The sequence below is a fragment of the Nilaparvata lugens genome, chromosome X (genome assembly GCF_014356525.2).
Source record: "Nilaparvata lugens isolate BPH chromosome X, ASM1435652v1, whole genome shotgun sequence".
In the NCBI taxonomy this organism is placed as follows: Eukaryota; Metazoa; Arthropoda; class Insecta; order Hemiptera; family Delphacidae; genus Nilaparvata; species Nilaparvata lugens.
Window position 1 is genome coordinate 70,547,491 of NC_052518.1, and position 20,090 is coordinate 70,567,580.

The window sequence follows — 20,090 nt, forward strand, 5'->3', positions numbered from 1 at the left end:
TCTGTAATATGAAAGCAAGAAATAATAATACTCACTTTGAGATTCTGTTGATAATCTGCTAATCTAAGTGTAGTGAGAGACAACCTTGGAAGATATGCTCCAATACTCCTCTCAGTCAGACATTAGCACATCTTACTTCAGACAGCTTACAAGGATAACATCAGCATCATGAATCTCTAAGATATAAGAACCCAATTCAACTTATACTGACAGATTAAAGTGAATCAATCCCAGACTACAATAGATAAGAAACTCTTTTGTAGATGTGCTAAAACCCTATTACTCTTTAAGTTTCTCGTTCTAGAGGTTGTGGCAAGGATGTTTCGAATATTCTTTCCAAAGCTCCACCAATTCATGTAGATGCATAACAATATTAGCTACAGCTATTGACAATTGCTTTTTTCATATCATATGCACTTCAAAAAATATTTTCTCAGTCTATATTATATAAATTCATTTATAATTTGCTGTATTGTATATAAGTGTAAAAAACCAGTATATATTGTAATCTACACGAATAAAGCACTCAATCAATCATTAGCTTTATTTATTTATTCATTTATTTATTTTTTGGATAGAGCGAACAATACAATAGTTGGAAAAGAAAAAACAGGCTATTGCCCAAAACTTCTTCAATTTCCTGATTTTGTCACAAATCGTCCAAATATTATGTAGGTTATGTTCACTTCAATTTCAACACCAAATCTTCAATCTGAAACTATGAATCAGAATAAAACAAAGAATTTTAAATTTAGATAAATTGATAATGAAACTTCCATTAGAACAAAAACCAAACTTCAAATATTCACAAAATATAGAATAAAATCACTTGAATTTTGAGCTCGAAAATATCACTTTCAGCATAGCTACAACAGCTGTTGTTTTTATTCTCAGATAAAAATATACAAGTAAGGATTTTCTGTTTTTGTTAAGAAGTTTGATGAAATTCTATAGCAATGATTAAAACTTTCCTTGTCTGACAACTCGAGAGTTCTGCTCAGTTCACAGCAGGTACACATGTACACTTCTAATCGTTTAGTGGATACTTAGAAGTAAGAATATTGAAGGTTTATTGGAATGAGGATTCATTCATGTATACACTTGAAATTTATTTACATAATTCACTACAATTATTCAACATTTCCTCTTTGATGATGAGCCACAGACAGTTTATGTGATTGATAATAGCAATGATAATCACATATATCATTCAAATTCACTGTTTTTAAGAAAATGTCTTTTAGTTGTTTCACCAAATGATGATTTTTACAAGCATCATGCCAATCAATACACTGTTCTAACCTCATTTCCAATTCACTATCAGCTTGCATCCACTTGCACGGGTCCATGATGAGCGAATGAAGAAACTATACATATGTCGGTACTAATATAGAGAAATTAAATGGTTCCTGCCCCTTCCCTCCAATGCAACATATACGAGCAGTATGATATTTCAATGCTTGCATACAATAACACATTGAATTTCTTGTCCGTTATAGAAAAAGCCATATCTTGCAAAGTTTTTCTTTTCTGTATTTGAATAGAATTGACATTTTTTCATGCTAAGCATTCTATTGTTTTCGCACATGAAATTTGGAGATGAGTCCATATTTTTCATTATCAATGAATTATAATGAACAGCGGCGAAGAGGGCACATTGCCCCCTTGGATTGTGATGATGAATTTCACAGGCATTATAACACCATGAACTTGTAAAGTAGTTGAAATTTGGTTTCTCAATTTCATCCGGTAAACAACATACGTTTTTGTGTAACCTTCTAAGGAACTTGGCTTTCTCTGTACCTTTTGTGTAGATTTTATCATATCCTTCAAGATAAGATATCAATATTTCATCTGTATAAATAAAATGACCATCTTCCCAGCGTATTTTGTGATAATTGTTTTCTGCCCATGTTGCTTGCTTACACAATTTATCATTCAATTCCGACTTTGCAAATGGCGACTTGAAATGAAATACAGCAGAGCTATTTACATCATTATTTACGATCGCGATTTCTTTCAAAATAATCTGATTGAAATTCCCCTTGAACCAATGCATGTCAACTGTTGCAACTTTTTTACAAGAGAGAGTTTCTTCCTCCTCTTGTCCTCCTTTGTCCTCCGTTCTCCTCCTCCTCCTCCTCCTCCTCCTGTGGTTTAGGCATACTACATCTTGAGTGATAGTACAAGTAGTCTTCCTCGACGTCAAGATCACACTGTGTCCCAAAAGACCGCGTTTTCTTCTCAGAATCAGAAGACATTGTAGATGTTAACTGATCAAAGCTAAAACCTCAAAAGAGTAGAATTTGAAAAATGCAATACTTATATAGTTTGCGCTCTATCGAGAAATTACTGAACTTCCTTCACCATGGAAGTAAGAGGACTTTCACACATTTTCAAACATGAATCTTATCTTGTCAGTGTTTTTTATCTGTTCTATCATCATCAATGAAATAACGCATTTGAATATTTAACCAACCTAATGAATTACAGTAGCAAAGTTGATGCATTTCATTCATTTACAATATTGCACACATACACTTATATGTTTTGATCTTTCTTTGTCAATCCTGTTCTAACCCTGTCTCGTCTGCAGAATCTCGTAAAAAATTCCAGATAAGTTGATTTAATTGTTCTTCTGTTAAATGAGCATTTTTTTCGATGATAGCTTTCTTAATTCTATTGATAGACTGTTTAAGAATTGCACACTCACATTTATATGAACCTAGGCGGTCGTCATTCCCCCAGAATTCATCATATGATGTACCATATAAATCACAAACAACAATATGATCATATCCTTCACTGAACCAAAAACCTAATTTTTCATAATCTCTCACAAAAGTTAAATATTGTAGATTTGTCCATCCTTTTTCTGCTAAATGCTGCAATATATCTAGGTGTGTGTCCAAGAGTTCACTTAATTTATATCGATAACTCATTTTTTCTAAAGGAACAGAATGGTATTCACTTAATTGATTAAAATGTCTATCTATAATGAATTGAACGCACAAATCTGAAGACTTTAACTCAGACTCCACTGATGCCGCACCAAACACATTATCCATCTCAGTACAGTAGCTTGATGTTGTATCACCAAAGACAAGATCACTACTGACAGATTACCTTGCTCTAGCTTATTATTATTATTATGAAAAGCACACTCTAGCGATAATTTATTGTACTTCTCTCACCAAGCACTTTACTACAAAGTTGGTATGTTCTAATCAAAAGGGAATACAATTTTCTATCATCAATAGAGACTTGTCAAGTATGTTGTAATTTTTGTAGAAATTGCAAAGAATTGCACATTCATAAATCTATCTCTTAGACTAACATTGGGAGAAGCGTTTTAACACTTGATATAGAATAATGTTTGATTTCTTACTAGCAAGGATTCCTGCAACAATATTGTAGTTTATCCCATTCCTAATCTTATTTCGTACATTCTGTATATATTCCAATATTCTTTTACATTTTTTCGAAGCAATATGGAAAAGTAATAGCATATCATAAAGAGAAGAACAAATACTATTCTCCAGATGATTATCTCCCTTGCACACTGATAAAAATTGATTGTTGCTAACACTAGGGTATTTTGACTTGCGGAAAGATACAATAAGTTGAGGTGAGCATATGCATACCACATAATTCTACTTGAGTTCATGCAGCGCATCATTCTATTCTACAGAGTGAGAGTTCATTTTCATCAAGATAATTCTTCAATATTCATTTTATATTGTTGACTAATCGTTCAATTAATGACATCATCTACTAGCTATGATGAATCACTCAGAATATTATTTTTCTTTCCACAGAAAACTAGCTATTTTCCATTGAACATTATAGCTGCTGAATCTATCCAACAGTTGAGCTGTCTTGACTGCTCAGTTTGTTTAAAGCAAGCTTCTCCTGGCATTTAGTTGATGATTAACCACCAGAACAAGGTAAGGATTAGGATCAAATATTTAATATATATACATTTATTTAGACGCACAAGATTTTTCTAAGCAAATCACAAATGGTAATTAAGCTGAACAAACACTAGTTTCACAATAGTTACTCAATTTATACTAATTTCAGATCAGTGAATTTGTTAGTCTAACAAAAATCGTAAACTATTACAGTTTTCATTCGAATCTCATTAGTCAACTTATTAGGAAGAAAAAAAAAATCTTCTCACTTTTGTCCTTACAAATAGAAACAAGAATCGTTATTTGGGATGAAGTTATCTGGGATAATGTGAATCTTTTTGGAAGATATAATCACCACTGGAGAATGATTGCATTGAAACATTGCTGAAACGTTTTTTTCCAAAATTTGAATCAACATCTAAGAGGAGTGAGAACATGCAAGTTTGGTTTTGTTAAATATTATCGTACACACACAAAAAGAATCTTTTCACAACAGAGATTGTTTTAGGAGAGGACTGCACGATTTGTACTGATAACACATTTAGTAAGCATTAGGCTGTAGTCACTACATGACTATGTGTTTTTATCAAACATTTTTTTTTCACAGATTTTGATGAAACATTTAACTTGGATGAATCACTTGATATTTTCGATGTATTTTCATTATTTCTAGTTTCTGATAATTGTTTCTTCTCCTCTGCTTTTTCTATATAATACATTATAAATCATCACATATTGTACACCTTTAATTGTAAATAGCTGCACTTATTGAACCACTTAGCTTGTTCCTCTCCTTTCAGTCTCAATCCCCCCTCACAATGATAACACACTTTTTTCCTGTATAGATGAATCCTACCTCACTGAGTAAGTTTGATGGAAATGGACCTATGTAGCAAAGGACTCGAGACTTGTGAGTGGAGAATTTGAGGTAAACAGATGGTTGCATTTTTAAAATATTAAGTTTCTCTGTGATTCCAACAATATCAGTACATTCTCCATTATCTCTTTTTAGCATTACATCGTATTTAAGGTTGTAATCTTGATTGCTATCTACATTAGATATAGTTATCTATTTCCAATAGATAGTTTACAGCTAGGTGATGATCACGTTGGATTAGACTCCAACCAACACTGCAGAATGCACACCGCACTATATCATTCATTTTTGTGAAGTAAAACCATAGGCTAACCATTTCAGAAACACTTATAAATGGTACTCACCAACATTCAAATGTTTTCACGTTTAAACTTTGTTTTCTGCACACTATACATTCTTGATTCTTCACAATTCATTTTTACACAAAACTTTTCTAATATAAAACACAATTTCAAATATCAATTTTAAGCTAGACAAACACTAAATCATCATTCAAGGATTCAATATCCATTTCATCATCGGTTGTGTGACGTCTCTTCTCCCACCTGGTGCCAAGATTGAATTAGAAGTGTATTTGCTAGCATACAAAGTAGATGGCTGGACAGTCTTCTCTACTTTCATTCAATATTTGAAATAAAGACACTACATTCAGTTTGGTTCTTATTACTTCATTTCTTATGTAGTCCAACTTAGTGTAACATTTAACTGCTCGAAGGAACCTCATTTCGGCTGCTTGCAAATACAGTTCCATAAGCTATTATTGGTACAGCAATTAGTCTGTAGAGCTTCATCTGACCGGCTTGTCTTGTATAAACTCTTTATTATATGCAGACGATACTGTTAAACACAGAAGACCAACTTCAATTTGCACTTTTCATGTTAAATACAAACTTCTTAACAAAAACAAAAAATCCTCACTTGCATATTTTTATCTGATAATAAAGTTAATGATTGATTGAGTGCTTTATTCGTGTAGATTACAATATATACAGGTTTATTTCACACTTATATACAATACAGCAAATTATAAATGAATTTACATAATATAGACTGAGAAAATATTTTTTGAAGTGCATATGATATGAAAAAAGCAGTTGTCAATAGCTGTAGCTAATATTGTTATGCATCAACATGAATTGGTGGAGCTTTGGAAAGAATATTTGAAACATCCTTGCCACTAACTCTAGGACGAGAAACTTGAAGAGTAATAGGGTTTTAGCACATCTACAAAAGAGTTTCTTATCTAAACTAGTCTGGGATTGCTTCTCTCCCATGAGTTGGTGATTGATTCACTTTAATCTGTCAGTATAAGTTGAATTGGGTTCTTATATCTTAGAGATTCATGATGCTGATGTTGTCCTTGGAAGCTGTCTGAAGTAGAACGTGTTAATGTCCGACTGAGAGAAGAATTAAAGCATATCTTCCAAGGTTGTCTCTCACTACACTTGCATATGAGAGAGAGAGAGAGTTTCTTGTTGTGTTTTACCAGTACATAGAGTCAAATATGTTCATATATCTCTTGATTTCAATTTCATTTGATCTGATTGCAAAGAATATTAAATTTTCGATATAGTTAGCAATAACAAATAGAGTAATAAAGCTTCACCACATCGGGATTATCAACAAAATCTCAAAGTGAGAATTATTATTTCTTGCTTTCATATTACAGAATCAAACAGTGATTCAACAAGTCAATATGCAAGTAATGTGCATAACTATTAACTGAATCAGTAATTTCCAACTCTTGTAATGTCAACAGATCTATTAGTATAATTTATCAAATAGTTTCATCAAATAACTAACACTAACCTTTGATTTGCTGTGTCCTCCTTCTCCTCCTCCTCCTCCTCCTCCTCCTCCTCCTTATCCTCCACTCTAACTCTGCTGATTGCTTCTCATGTTATCAGATCATGAAATCATGATGAAAAACCACTCAGTGTTAGATCTCTTTTTTAAGTGGATTTTGGAGCATATGCTGTGAGTAAGAATAACATAAACTCCCACTAGTAATATTTACAATCCACACAGAAAAGTTTTCTCTCTATTTGTTATGCATCATGACAAGACTTCTGTAATCTTTCAGATAATATACTTGCATATTAAAGGTTGAATTTATGCTCAGATTGCACATGCACTGAGTCAACATAAATGTGTAGTTTTCCTAATATTTCTGATAAAGGAAGAAGCAAAAGCTCGCAAAATCATTCAAGATTCGGTAATCCACAGGTTCTTCCTTTTGAATTGAAATTTTCCTATAGGTTATATATCTCTTTCTATTATTATTCCTCTTCCATAATGTCATTCAACTAATATTATTTGTTAGCTCATTCTAATAATCGTATAATAACAAATAGAGTAGGAGTGAAAACGAGAAGTGTAGAATAAATAACAGTTTTCGCCAAAACAAATAAGAAGAGAAATTTACTCCTGATGTTCTCATTCTGTTTTTCAGAATTAAAGAAGGTAACAGTATACACTGAATTCAAATGCAGCAGATCACATCAGCTTATAGAGAGAGAGAGACAAGCATACGCTCAGCTGAGAAAAAAGCTCAGATTGTACATGCACTGAGTCGACATAAATGTATAGTTTTCCTAATATTTCTGATAAAGGAAGAAGCAAAAGCTCGCAAAATCATTCAAGATTCGGTAATCCACAGGTTCTTCCTTTTGAATTGAAATTTTCATATAGGTTATATATCTCTTTCCATTATTCCTCTTCCATAATGTCATTCAACTAATATTATTTGTTAGCTCATTCTAATAATCGTATAATAACAAATGGAGTGAGAGTGAAAACGACAAGTGTAGAATAAATAACAGTTTTCGCCAAAACAAACAAGAAGAGAAATTTACTCCTGGTGTTCTCATTCTGTTTTTTAGAATTAAAGAAGGTAACAGTATTCTATATACTTAGTATACTATATACTATACTATACTAGTATACTATATACTAGTATACTATATACTACCTTCAGTAGAAGGTAACTGAATTCAAACGCAGCAGATCAGCTTATAGAGAGAGAGAGAGACAAGCATACGCTCAGCTGAGAAAAAAGTTTATCATCTTAGAGGTAAGTAAGCAAAACCGCAATAACAGTGCTTGTGACAAGTTTTTTGGATCAAGGGGAGGAGGGATTACAAACTTCAAAGACTGAAAGCTTTGCATTTTGTGAAAATTATATTATTCAGATTCTGATAATCCAAAGAGAAATTGTGTGTGTGTGTGTGTGTGTGTGTGTGTGTGTGTGTGTGTGGTGTGTGTGTGTGTGTGTGTGTTTTTATGCTCTAACACATAATGTAACCATGATAGAGCTGGAATGTTCAAAATTCATCTATTAACCTCGTGAAAAACACAGTAGGCGTTGATATGGATTTGTTTTGCAACAATGATTCTAACCCATGTCAGCAAGAAGCAAAGATGATGAATCGCATAGTATCTATATTATAAAATTCAATTTTAGAAATTTGTTACAGAAAATAAAGTTTCTGTTTGTTTGTCAAAACAGTGTAGGAAAAACTATACTATATGCTTTTGCACTTGTTTTCATGAGTTTACTATTGTCAAAGGTGTAAACTTGAGTTCAAAGTGTTAGCAATGCTATTTTCTAAATAAGTCACTTGACTGATACTATTACATCAGTATCTCTTTCCTCATGCATGAATCTTTTCACCCAGCTTGATTCTAATTTTATAAATATATGTTTGGTTTCTCAAAGTCTTTCTTGTTAGTGTGTGTGGCTTCCAAACTATGAAATATCACACTTTCCTTCTCCTCCAAAATGAAGAAATTATCCAACAGTGTGAGTGAGAATATTGTACAACAGCTAAAGCCAATGAAATTATAGTGTTCTTTCACTCTCGACTTTTCACTCTAACTTTGAGTGTGGGTTAAGAGTAGTGAGATGAAAAAGCTATTCATACCAATCTGGAGAGTGATCATTTACTGTAATCTAATTCATGTTGAAAATGTACATCTAACTAGACATAGAAGTCTCCTCATAACTAACCAAATCCCTAGACATATTTATTGTTTAACAAAGGATGCTAACAACAAAAAATTCGTACCAAAAATATTCTATTGCTTGAAGCAAAGAGTATCTTACTTACATCATATTGTAATCTCAATTTTCCAGCATTGTGGTTTTATTACAGTATTCCATAAAAGGTTTTCCATGCTTGTGACAGAAACTCAATTGATAGAAAATCTATGTTCCTTATAGCATTTGACACAAATTATTCCTCTTGATAGACAAATCTCCTTCAACAGTGTAAGGGATTGTGATCACAAGTCACTATGATCGAAATACACTCAAGTTTCTCTCTCAAATGCGTATTTTTTTTTCAAATTCTGCCAGTTGCTGTTCCCCGAATGTCTCTGTGGCTTTCAAAAAACTCTACTCATCTAGTTGTAGCTTATACATCTCGCCTGATAGAGGAATCAAATAATCGCTTTGCTTCTCTCAACAATATAATATATAGCCACTTGTGCTTTCACCAACTTAATCTGAATCATGATTCGACTTTCAATTCATTTGACTTGGAAGTAGTATCTTTTGGATACATCAAGGTTGTCTTTACATGTCTCTTACACTTATCTAAATACCTACTTGCATAATTACTCAAATATAACTATAATCAATAGCTTTCATTTTTCCTTTGATAGAAAAAGTTCCTCTTCCTTCGTTCTGCCTTATCTCTAAATAAGTAGCCATGCACTGTCATATCAAAATAAAAAAATTATAATATTATTCTTTTCTCGTCATGCTCACTCTCCATGAATGGAGATCTTATACTATTTCTTAATGCCAATATTACAATTGATCTTGTTGTGCTCTCTCATTCATCATCATTGCTTCTTGCTCTGTGATTTTCAATCATTTGTATTTTCTCTACATTTAACAATCTGTCTATATACAGATTTTATTTGAACTATTCAACTTTACTGTGTCTAATTTTGCTTCAACTCTGATGCTCCATTTTCTCAATTTTGGTGATGCAGAAAATTGTATAAATTAGTAGGTGTGAAGCTTCATGGTTTTTTCTTATGACTGATCCTTTAAAAACATTACCACAAATAATGTACATATAGTAAGATCAAATTGAATAAAACAAGATGAATTGAATCTCTTCCATTAGAAGAAGTGAGAAGGAGAGTTAGAATGAGAGAGTAGTGTACTTGATAAGAATGACTCGAGGTTTCCAAGCTTGGCTGTTTGCATAGAGTGAGATTTCAGAATCATTCTTTTCTGTCAGTGTTACTTGAATTGTTTTGAGATTTCCACTTACCATTGCTGCAATGACAAGTCCATAGAGAGGAAGAACAATTCAGTTAAATCTGTCAGTTAGATACATGCCTCAGTTCTGTTATTTCCTTAAGAAAAACCTGTCACTGGAAGTTTCATTTCTCCATACAAGTGGTGTTGTGAGAAAGAAGTGAAAAATGAGATGGTAGACTTGATAAGAATGTCTCGAGGCTTGCTGACTGAGATTTCAGAATCATTCTTTTCTGTCAGTATTACTTGGGTTAATATTACATTTTCACTTACCATTGGTGTAATGACAATTCATAGAGATGCATAAATTCTTTTCCTTCTTCTTCTCTTTGAATGCTATTGTACATGATCTTTCCACCACTTCTCCCTCTTTTTGAAAGCGACTACTTCTTCTTCTTCTTCTTCTTCTCTGTTCTTATACTTCTTCTTCTTCTTCTTCTTCTTCTTCTTTTTGAGAGCAACTACTTCTTCCTCTTCTTCTCTGTTCTTATACTTCTTCTTCTTCTTCTTCTTCTTGAGAGCGACTACTTCTTCCTCTTCTTCTCTGTTCTCATACTTCTTCCTCTCTTTGGAAGGTTGCTATTATATCGTTTCACTTAAATCTGACAGTTAGACACACTTCTCCTTTCCTCTACTTCTCCCTCTTTTTGAAAGCAACTACTTCTTCTCTGTTCTTATACTTCTCTATGATAGCATGATAAATTTTTTGAATATGATTATTGTTTCACTTAAATCTGTGAGTTAAACAGAGATGACCTGGTTAAATCTGAGTGTAAGATGAAATTTTCGTTTCACTTAAATCTGTCAGTTGGACAAAGATGTTTCAGTTGAAGCTCTCCTTTCTCTCATTCTCCTTCCAAACTCGATTCACTTTAATCTGTCAGCAGTAGAGCCATTGAATTTCTCATTCTCCATTCCTCTCCTTCTTCTACTTCCAAACTCGATTCACTTTGGTTGAAAATCACACAGTTAGAAGTAAGATGTTCCAGTTAAATCTGTCAGTAGGAGAGTCTTTGATTTCTCATTCTTCTTCTCCACAGTAAAAATCTCACAGTTGGAAGTAAGATGTTTCAGTTAAATCTGTCAGTAAGATGAGATTTTCGTTTCACTTGCTGATAGTAACCTTTCTCTCCTTTTTCTCATTCTCCTTCCAAACTTGATTCACTTTAATCTGTCAGCAGGAGAGTTATTGAATTTTTCATTCTCCATTCTTCTACATCCAAAATAGATTCACTTTAATCTGTCAGCACTAGAGTCATTGAATTTCTCATTCTCCATTCCTCTCCATCTTCTACTTCCAAGGTCATTTCACTTAAATCTGTCAGTAATAGACTAATTGAAATAGAGCGTGACTATCTATAGATTTAATGGAGCATGACTAGAGAAAGTGAGAGAGAGAGAGAGAGAGAGAGAGTGAGGTTCTTCTAAGGAGCGGGGGAGGGGGCAGGAGAGGTGCGGCAGAAGCGGGGGAGGTGGGGGGTATGTAGGATGGGATGGTGGAGGGGGGGAAAACTCATAAAAAAGCCTCGCGGTTTCGGCATTATCAGACTACTCCCATGCTTGGTCACATCATAATATGTTATAAATTTCAAACTGAAATTATTGGGATTTCCTTCAGATTAAAAGAAACGCATTAATTCATCAACAATAATTTTTCCATCGAATTCAGCCAGTGCTTTATGACTAATCATAATAATTAAACTGTAATGATTGAGTTGCCATTTAGTTTAAGTAGAATTCTATTTTATTAGGAAAATTAAACAGAATATGCTGTTTCCTTTTAATAAACTATTGACCAATTTCTTTCAATAACAATAATATGTCAGTCTTTTAAATTCTCATTATTTTCAGAATCTAGGTTAGAGAACTAGGAATAGAGAACTTCTAGGTTATTCACCCCTTCTCGCCTCTTACCTCCTTATTGGCAGTGCGTGACCCCTCTCTGGTATCCCATCCTTTTTTTTTTGGTAGAGAGTTAGTGGGGAGGATATTTTTAATATTCTTTCCGAAGAATGGACATTGATATGTCCAAAGCTCCGCCAATTTATGTAGATGCATAACAATATGATTATTATCTATAGTTATTATATTACAAACTGCTTTTTCATATCATATACAGTTCAATAATTATTTTCTTAGTCTATATTATGTAAATTCATCTATAATTTTGCTGTATTGTAAGCTATTGTATATAAGTGTATAAGCCAGTATATATTGTAATCTACATAAATAAAGTACTCAATCAATCAATCAATCAATCAATCAATCCTCCGGATAGGCAGCGACCCTCTAAAGACTCACTCGGCCTCCTGCTGTCCATCCGCTTGAGTTCCATCTGTTTTTTCCGCATCTTCTCCATCTCCATCCTCTTCCTCATCCTCGGGCAGTTGTGGCTGGAGTTTGATGCCTTCCTCGTGCACAGTGAACCTCTTACCGGCACTCAACATTTTCTCGACCTCATAGGGGCCAGAAAATTCCGGCGCTAACTTCGCAGCAAGCTGATTAGCACCCGAGGACAGGTGACACTCCTTCCTGTAGACTAGCTGTCCAGAGTTCACCTTCATCATCCTCTTTTTCCAATTATAATACCGGTTGGCATTATAATTCTCGTTTCCAATATCTGAATCTACGTTCTGTGTAGTTTCCAGCACCGGCAGTCTTCTTGACTGCACTACTCGACGATGATTTCCAGCTCCTTGCTGAAAATTATCCTTTTTCTTCCGCCTCCGGTACAGCTTTTCCGGACAGTTGAACCTCCAGTGCCCAGCTTGTTTACAGTGCCAGCAAATGACTTTTCCACGGGCGGGAGAGATTTTCTGAGAGATGAATTCCTCTTAGCTAGTCTTCTCCACTGCTTCTAGGTGTTTCTGGACTTGAGAAAATTGCTGGGTCTTAACAGTAGCCAGCCATGAGTTAATGACTCCCTTCCTCACTTTTGGAGTGGAAATATTGTCTCTAATGTGGGCTTTGACGAGATGAGGATCCCATTCCACTGACCGAGAATATGGGTCTATTTTCACCTGGTGCTCACAAAGAAACTCCATACCAAGCAGAATATCTGGAGAAAGTCCTTCCATTATTTTGAGTGATGTTGGTACGGTGATCCGGCCAAATTCCAGGTTGATTAAAACACAACCAATTGGACGAGTGGCTGCTCCATTAGCCATAGCAGCGGTGCGGTGCACAGGCTCTCGTTTCACTGTTTCTAAACTATTAAAAGCTTTAGAGCTAATAAAGTTAAACTCTTCTCCAGTGTCGAGAAGAGCACTATACTGTCTGTCTCCTATTTCCACTATAGTGAAGAGACGGCTGTCATCCTGGAGCTCCAGCTTTAGCTGGATTTGAAGCCTCGTTTTAAAACAGCTGTTTTATCAGAAGTCTTCTTCTGCTCTCTCTCACAGGAACAATTTGGTCGTGGCTTCCTTTGAGCAGAGTGAAACCTCCAAACACTCTGATCTCCAGTGTCCCACCTTCTTCCACTGACAACACACGGGGCCTTCTAGAGGTTGTTCACTCCGACGCTGTGTAGTAGTAGTCTCCTGTCGAGGCTTGGTCTGCTTCCTCACCTCCTTCTGCTTCACAGCTCGTTGTCTCTGTTGAGCACTCTTCTCCTCGAACTTAATTCGGCGTGTTGAACTTAAACCTGGCGTGTCGCTGCTGGTTGAAACAGGCAGGTTGATGCCCAAACTCGTTGAAAAGGTCAAACAACACTCGTCCAAGTGTGTGTTGAACTGCGGAGCTTCCAGTGTCTGAGATTAACCACCTTTAACCTCAGACACAACTCCTGGTTGTCGAAGGATTCGGCGTACACTCATAGCACGAGATGTACTATGTTGCTAGCTGCGCGCTGCTCCCTTCACTCTCTCTGTCGACCGCTCGCACTGGGCACCCGCACTAGACTGGCTACCTACTAGCCTTTCACGAGCCTCCCTCAGTGGCCAAGAGGGAGGGGAGCAAGGATGCGCAGCACTGCTGAGCGGTAGCCCAGCGGCTGGGCTGCTCGTTGACCCATGTGATTTCATCAGAGATAACCAAGCATCTTAGAACAAGCCCTAAATTCAATTCCCCTCACTAGTTACGATATACATCGTGACAACAGAGATTGTACAAAAATCTTTCACCACTCTACAAGCTCTACATCAGGGAGGCTGAAGTTTACACCATCGACGACTTGCTACACTTAGCGAGACAATATGAACGCATTAAGTTCGCGGAGAAGAGTGCTCAACAGAGTCAACGAGCTGTGGAGCAGGAGGAGGTGAGGAAGCAGACCAAGCCTCGACAGGAGACTACTACTACTCAGCGTCGGAGTGAACAACCTCCAGAAGGCCCCTTGTGTTGGCAGTGCAAGAAGGTGGGACACTGGAGATCAGAGTGTCCGGAGGTTTCACTCTGCTCAAAGTGCGGGAAGCCACAACCAAATTGTTCCTGTGAGAGAGAGCAGAAGAAGACTTCTGATAAAACAACTGTGGTTAAAACGAGGCTTCAAATCCAGCTAGAGCCAGAGCTCCAGGATGACAGCCGTCTTTCCGCTACAGTGGAAATAGGAGACAGACAGTATAGTGCTCTTCTCGACACCGGAGCAGAGTCCAACTATATTAGCTCTGAAGCTTTTAATAGTTTGGAAGCAGTGGAACGAGAGCCTGTGCAGCGGGGCGCTGCTATGGCTAATGGAGTGGCTGCACGTCTGCGAGGTGGTGTTATAATCAACCTGAAAGTCGGCAGAATATCCCTATCAACAAAACTCACAATAATGGATGGGCTTTCTCCAGATATTCTGCTCGGTATGGAGTTTCTTCGTGAGCACCGGGTGAAAATAGACCCCTATTCCCGGTCAGTGGAATGGGATCCTTATCTCGTTAAAGCACACATTGGAGACAATATTCCCACTCCAAAAGTGGGAAAAGGAGCCGTCAACTCGAGGCTGGCTACTGTTAACACCAAGCCTGACATATGGAGGTCAAGGAAGCCACCTGGAATTATTCCTGTGAAGAAGCAGGAGAAGAAGAAATTTCCTCAAGTCCAGGAAGACTGAAAAAGAGGAATTTATTCCTCAGAAAATTTCTCCAGCCCATGGAAAGTTCATTTGCTGGCACTGTAAACGAGCTGGGCACTGGAGGTTCAACTGTCCAGAAAAGCTGTACCGGAGGTGGAAGAAGGAGGATAATTTCCAGCAAGGAGCTGGAGATAATCGTCGAGCAGTGCAGTCAAGAAGAATACCGGTACTGGAAACTACACAGAAAGTAGTTTCAGATATTGGAGACGAGAATTATAATGCCAACCGGTATTATAATTGGAAAAAGAGGATGATGAAGGTGAACTCTGGACAGTTAGTCCACATGAAGAAGTGTCACCTGTCCTCGGGTGCTAATCAGCTTGCCGCGAAGTTAGCGCCGGAATTTTCTGGCCTCTATGAGGTCTAGGAAATGTTGAGTGCCGGTAAGAGGTTTACCGTGCACGAGAAAGGCACCAAGCTCCAGCCACACCTGCCCGAAGATAAGGAAGAGGATGGTGATGGAGAAGTTGCGGAAAAGGTGAACGGAATTCGAGCGGATGGAAAGCAGGAGGCCGAGCGAATCTATAGAGGGTCGCTGCCTATCCGGAGGATCTGATACCAGAGAGGTGTCACGCGCCACCAATAAGGAGGTAAGAGGCGAGAAGGGGTGAATATCATAGAAGTTCAATCATATCACAGGTTTAGAGCTATTACTGATTCATAAATTATCCCATTTAAAATGAGGAAATTAAATTTTGTTATCAAAGGCAAAATTACATAGAAATTGAAGAAAATTAATTCAGAATTATTAGCACAAATTTATTAGCCGAATTTTGAAAATTAATAGCATTAGCACGATTCCGAAAATAATGAAAATATTACAAGACTGACATATTATTGTTATTGAAAGAAATTGTTCAATAGTTCATTAAAAGCATATTCAGTTTAATTTTTCTCATAAAATAGAGTTCTACTTAAACTAAATGGCAACTCAACCATTACAGTTTAATTATTATAATCAGTCATAAAGCACTGGCCGAATTAGATCGAAAAATTATTATTGACAAATTAATGCGTTTCTTTTGACCTGAAGGCAATCCCAATAATTTCAGTTTGAAATTTATTTACAATATTATGATGTGACCAAGCAAGGGTAATCAAGAGAATTTTCTACAGTCTATGACTAGTTAATAGCAGCTAAAGTCGATTCCAACTAGACAAATTTTCTTGATTGGTGTATATTACCAATATTGTTGTAACCAAGTAAAGGTTAACAAACAATACTTGCAGTAGCTTGTTTTCTACTTGCCATAAATAGTTGATGGCGAAATGAGTAGATAGAGAATATTAGGAAATATTATAGATCAGTATGATATGAATAATATTTTAACCATGAGGTAATGGTTATAATAATAATTGAAATCATTTAATGAAGCTGGTGGTTATTGCTCTAATCCGCTCAGGGTGCAAGCCTGGCAATAGCAGTGCGCAAGCACGATGAAGTAAGGCAGTGCGAGAGCATGGCCACGCAGGGCGCAAGCCCGGCAATAGCAGTGCGCAAGCACAGCGAAGTTTGGCAGTGCAAGAGCACGGCCGCACAGGGTGTAAGCCCTGCAATAGCAGTGCGCAAGCACGGCGAAGTAGGGCAGTGCTAGAGCACGGCCGTGCAGGGCTAAAGCCCGGCAATAGCGGTGCGCAAGCATGGCAGAGTTTGGCAGTGCGAGAGCACGGCTGCGCAGGGCGCAAGCCCGGCAATAGCAGTGCGCAAGCACAGCGAAGTTTGGCAGTGTGAAAGCCCGGCCTGCAGGGCAAAAGTCCGGCAAAGGTAGTGCGTGAGCTTCACCTCAGCAGTGTGGGAACACTGCAGCCAGATTGCTAGCTTGTCCGAACATTGTGTGCAAACACAACACATCGGTCAGTGTGTGTCTGGATTGTCAGTATGCGGACGCACACCTTCAGTGTGAAAACATGGTACGCAGTGCACAAGCACTGCACACAGAGCGTGAGTACGGCTTGCAGGGTGAAAGCCCAGCTTTGTGTTCTGTGTTACCTTTTATCCTGCATTGCGCGAGCACGGCTTGTCCAGACCTTCCTCGTGCCTTGCTGTGTGCAAACACAGCCCTCCAGCAGAGCACAAGCTCTGTTTCCTAGTGTAAAAGCAGGGGCCAGTTTCCCGGCAAGTCATCGGGCTTGTACACACCGCGACGACTTGAGTTCTCAGAGCTCAGTCGGAGGTGCTTGTTCACCTTTTATGTTTTTTTATGTGTCTTGTGTGTTTCTTTGTTCTGTGTTACCCTTCTATCCTGCAGTGCGGAAGCTCGGTGTCCTATAGCAGTGCGGAAGCACGGCGACTCTTGCAGTGCGGAAGCATGGCTTTCCTTTTTAGCTTAAGAGCATAGCGTCTCCTTGCAGTGCCAAAGCACTGCGACTCTATCCTGCAGTGTGGAAGCACGGCGTCCTTTAGCAGTGCAGAAGCATAATGACTCTTGCAGTGCGGAAGCACGGCGTTCCTTTGTGGCTTGATAGTATAGCATCTCCTTGCAGTGCAGAAGCCTGGCGACTCTATCCTGCAGTGAGGAAGTACTATGTCCTTTAGCAGTGCAGAAACATGGCAACTCTTGCAGTGCGGAAGCATGGCGTCCCCTTTGCAGTGCGAAAGCACGGTGTCTCCTTGCAGTGTGGAAGCACAGTGTCTCTATATCCTGCAGTGCGGAAGCACAGCGTCCTTTAGCAGTGCGGAAGCACGGTGACTCTTGCAGTGCAGAAGCACATTGTTCCTTTTTGCTTAAGAGCATAGCATCTCCTTGCAGTGCGGAACCACGGTGACTCTATCCTGCAGTGCGGAAGCACCTTTTTAGCTAAAGAGCATAGCGTCTCCTTGCAGTGCCAAAGCATAGCAACTCTATCCTGCAGTGCAGAAGCATGGCGTCCTTTAGCAGTACGGAAGCATGGCGTCTCCTTGCAGTGCGGAAGCATGGTGTCTCTATATCCTGCAGTGCGGAAGCACGGCGTCCTTTAGCAGTGCGGAAGCATGGTGACTCTTGCAGTGCAGAAGCACATTGTTCCTTTTTAGCTTAAGAGCATAGCATCTCCTTGCAGTGCGGAACCACGGTGACTCTATCCTGCAGTGCAGAAGCACGGCGTCCTTTAGCAGTGCGGAAGCACAGCGGCTCTTGCAGTGCGGAAGCACGGCGTTCCTTTGTGGCTTGAGAGTATAGCATCTCCTTGCAGTGCGGAAGCACTGCGACTCTATCCTGCAGTGTGGAAGCACGGCGTTCTTTAGCAGTGCGGAAACACGGCGACTCTTGCAGTGCGGAAGCACGATGTCCCCTTTGCAGTGCAAAAGCACGGCGTCCCTATATCCTGCAGTGAGGAAGCACGGCGTCCTTAAGCAGTGTGGAAGCACGGCGACTCTTGCAGTGCAGAAGCACGGCGTTCCTGTGTAGCTTAAAAGTATAGCCTCTCCATGCAGTGTGAAAGCACGGCAACCCTATCCTGCAGTGCAGAAGCATGGCATCCTTTAGCAGTGCGGAAGCACGGTGACTCTTGCAGTGCGGAAGCTTGGCGTTCCTTTGTAGCTTGAGAGTATAGTGCCTCCCTGCAGTGCGGGAGCACGGCGACTCTATCCTGCAGTGCAGAAGCATGGCATCCCCTTTGCAGTGTGAAAGCACGGCGACTCTTGCAGTGCAAAAGCACGGCGTCCCTTTATAGCGTAAGAATATAGTGTCTCCTTGCAGTGCAGAAGCACAGCGATTCCATCCTGCAGTGCGGAAGCACGGCGTCCTTTAGCAGTGCGGAAACATGGCGACTCTTGCAGTGTGGAAGCACGGTGTCTCCTTTGCAGTGCGAAAGCACGGCATCTCCTTGCAGTGCAGAATCATGGTGTCTCTATATCCTGCAGTGCGGAAGCACGGCCTCCTTTAGCAGTGCGGGAGCACGGCGGCTCTTGTTGTGTGGGAGCACGGCGTCCCCTTTGCAGTGTGAAAGCATGGCGTCTCCTTGCAGTGCGGAAGCACGGCGTCTCTATATCCTTCAGTGTGGAAGCAAGGCCTCCTTTAGCAGTGTGGCAGCACGGCGACTCATGCAGTGCGGAAGCACGGCATCCCCTTTGCAGTGCGAAAGCACAGCGTCTTCTTGCAGTACGGAAGCACGGTGTCTCTATATCCTGCAGTGCGGAAGCACGGCCTCCTTTAGCAGTGTGGAAGCACGGCCTCCTTTAGCAGTGCGGAAGCACAGCGACTCTGGCAGTGCGGAAGCATGGTGTCCCCTTTGCAGTGCGGAAGCACTGCGCAGCTCTACAGTACCTCTTTAGGAAAGCTAGGCCGAGAATGTGGCCAGATGGCTTGCTGTTCTTCTTTTGACGGTGCCGATGCACCGTCACCGGTTGGTGAGGAACCAACCTGGTGCCCAGTTGTTTCACAGTCTTCTGTGACCGGCGGAGAGGCGGCAGAGTGTACTCAGTGTTTTGGGACATCTGTCAGCCACATACCCTTTCCATCCTCACCCCCCTTTCCTTCCCATCTCTTTATTCATTTATTCATTTATTTATTCATTGAAACATACACTATCATTCTCAACTATGAATGATTGAGAAAGGAACAACAGGCTTAAAGCCCAAAACTGTTCCTTTCCCAAATTTAAATAGAAATTATCCAAAAATAGGTTATGTTTACATTTCACGATTTTTGTCCAATTTTGAGTCCAAAATATTTATAAACTAGGAATTTAGAATTTAGGAAAGTTGAAAACCAAATTTAATAAGAATACTTCACTAAATCATCACTAATAACTGAAAAATACTGTATACTTTCCCCCCCCTTCCCTTAGTAGGAACAGTTCGTCATGATGTATATCGTAACTAGTGAGGGGAATTGAATTTTGGGCTTGGTCTAAGATGCTTGGTTATCTCTGATGAAATCACATGGGTCAACGAGCAGCCCAGCCGCTGGGCTACCGCTCAGCAGTGCTGCGCATCCTTGCTCCCCCCCACTCGGCCACTGAGGGAGGCTTGTGAAAGGCTAGTAGGTA

At 38.9% G+C, this 20,090-nt stretch overlaps 1 protein-coding gene across 1 annotated transcript; it reads left to right on the forward strand.

Annotated features, from left to right (window-relative positions):
* Positions 1–13,070: 13,070 nt before the first annotated feature.
* Positions 13,071–15,101, forward strand: LOC120354652 (uncharacterized protein K02A2.6-like). The gene is made up of 2 exons (XM_039442028.1): positions 13,071–13,133; positions 14,166–15,101. Exons 1-2 carry the CDS (start codon positions 13,071–13,073, stop codon positions 15,099–15,101), a joined length of 999 nt encoding a protein of 332 aa, XP_039297962.1.
* The last annotated feature ends 4,989 nt before the right edge of the window (positions 15,102–20,090 follow it).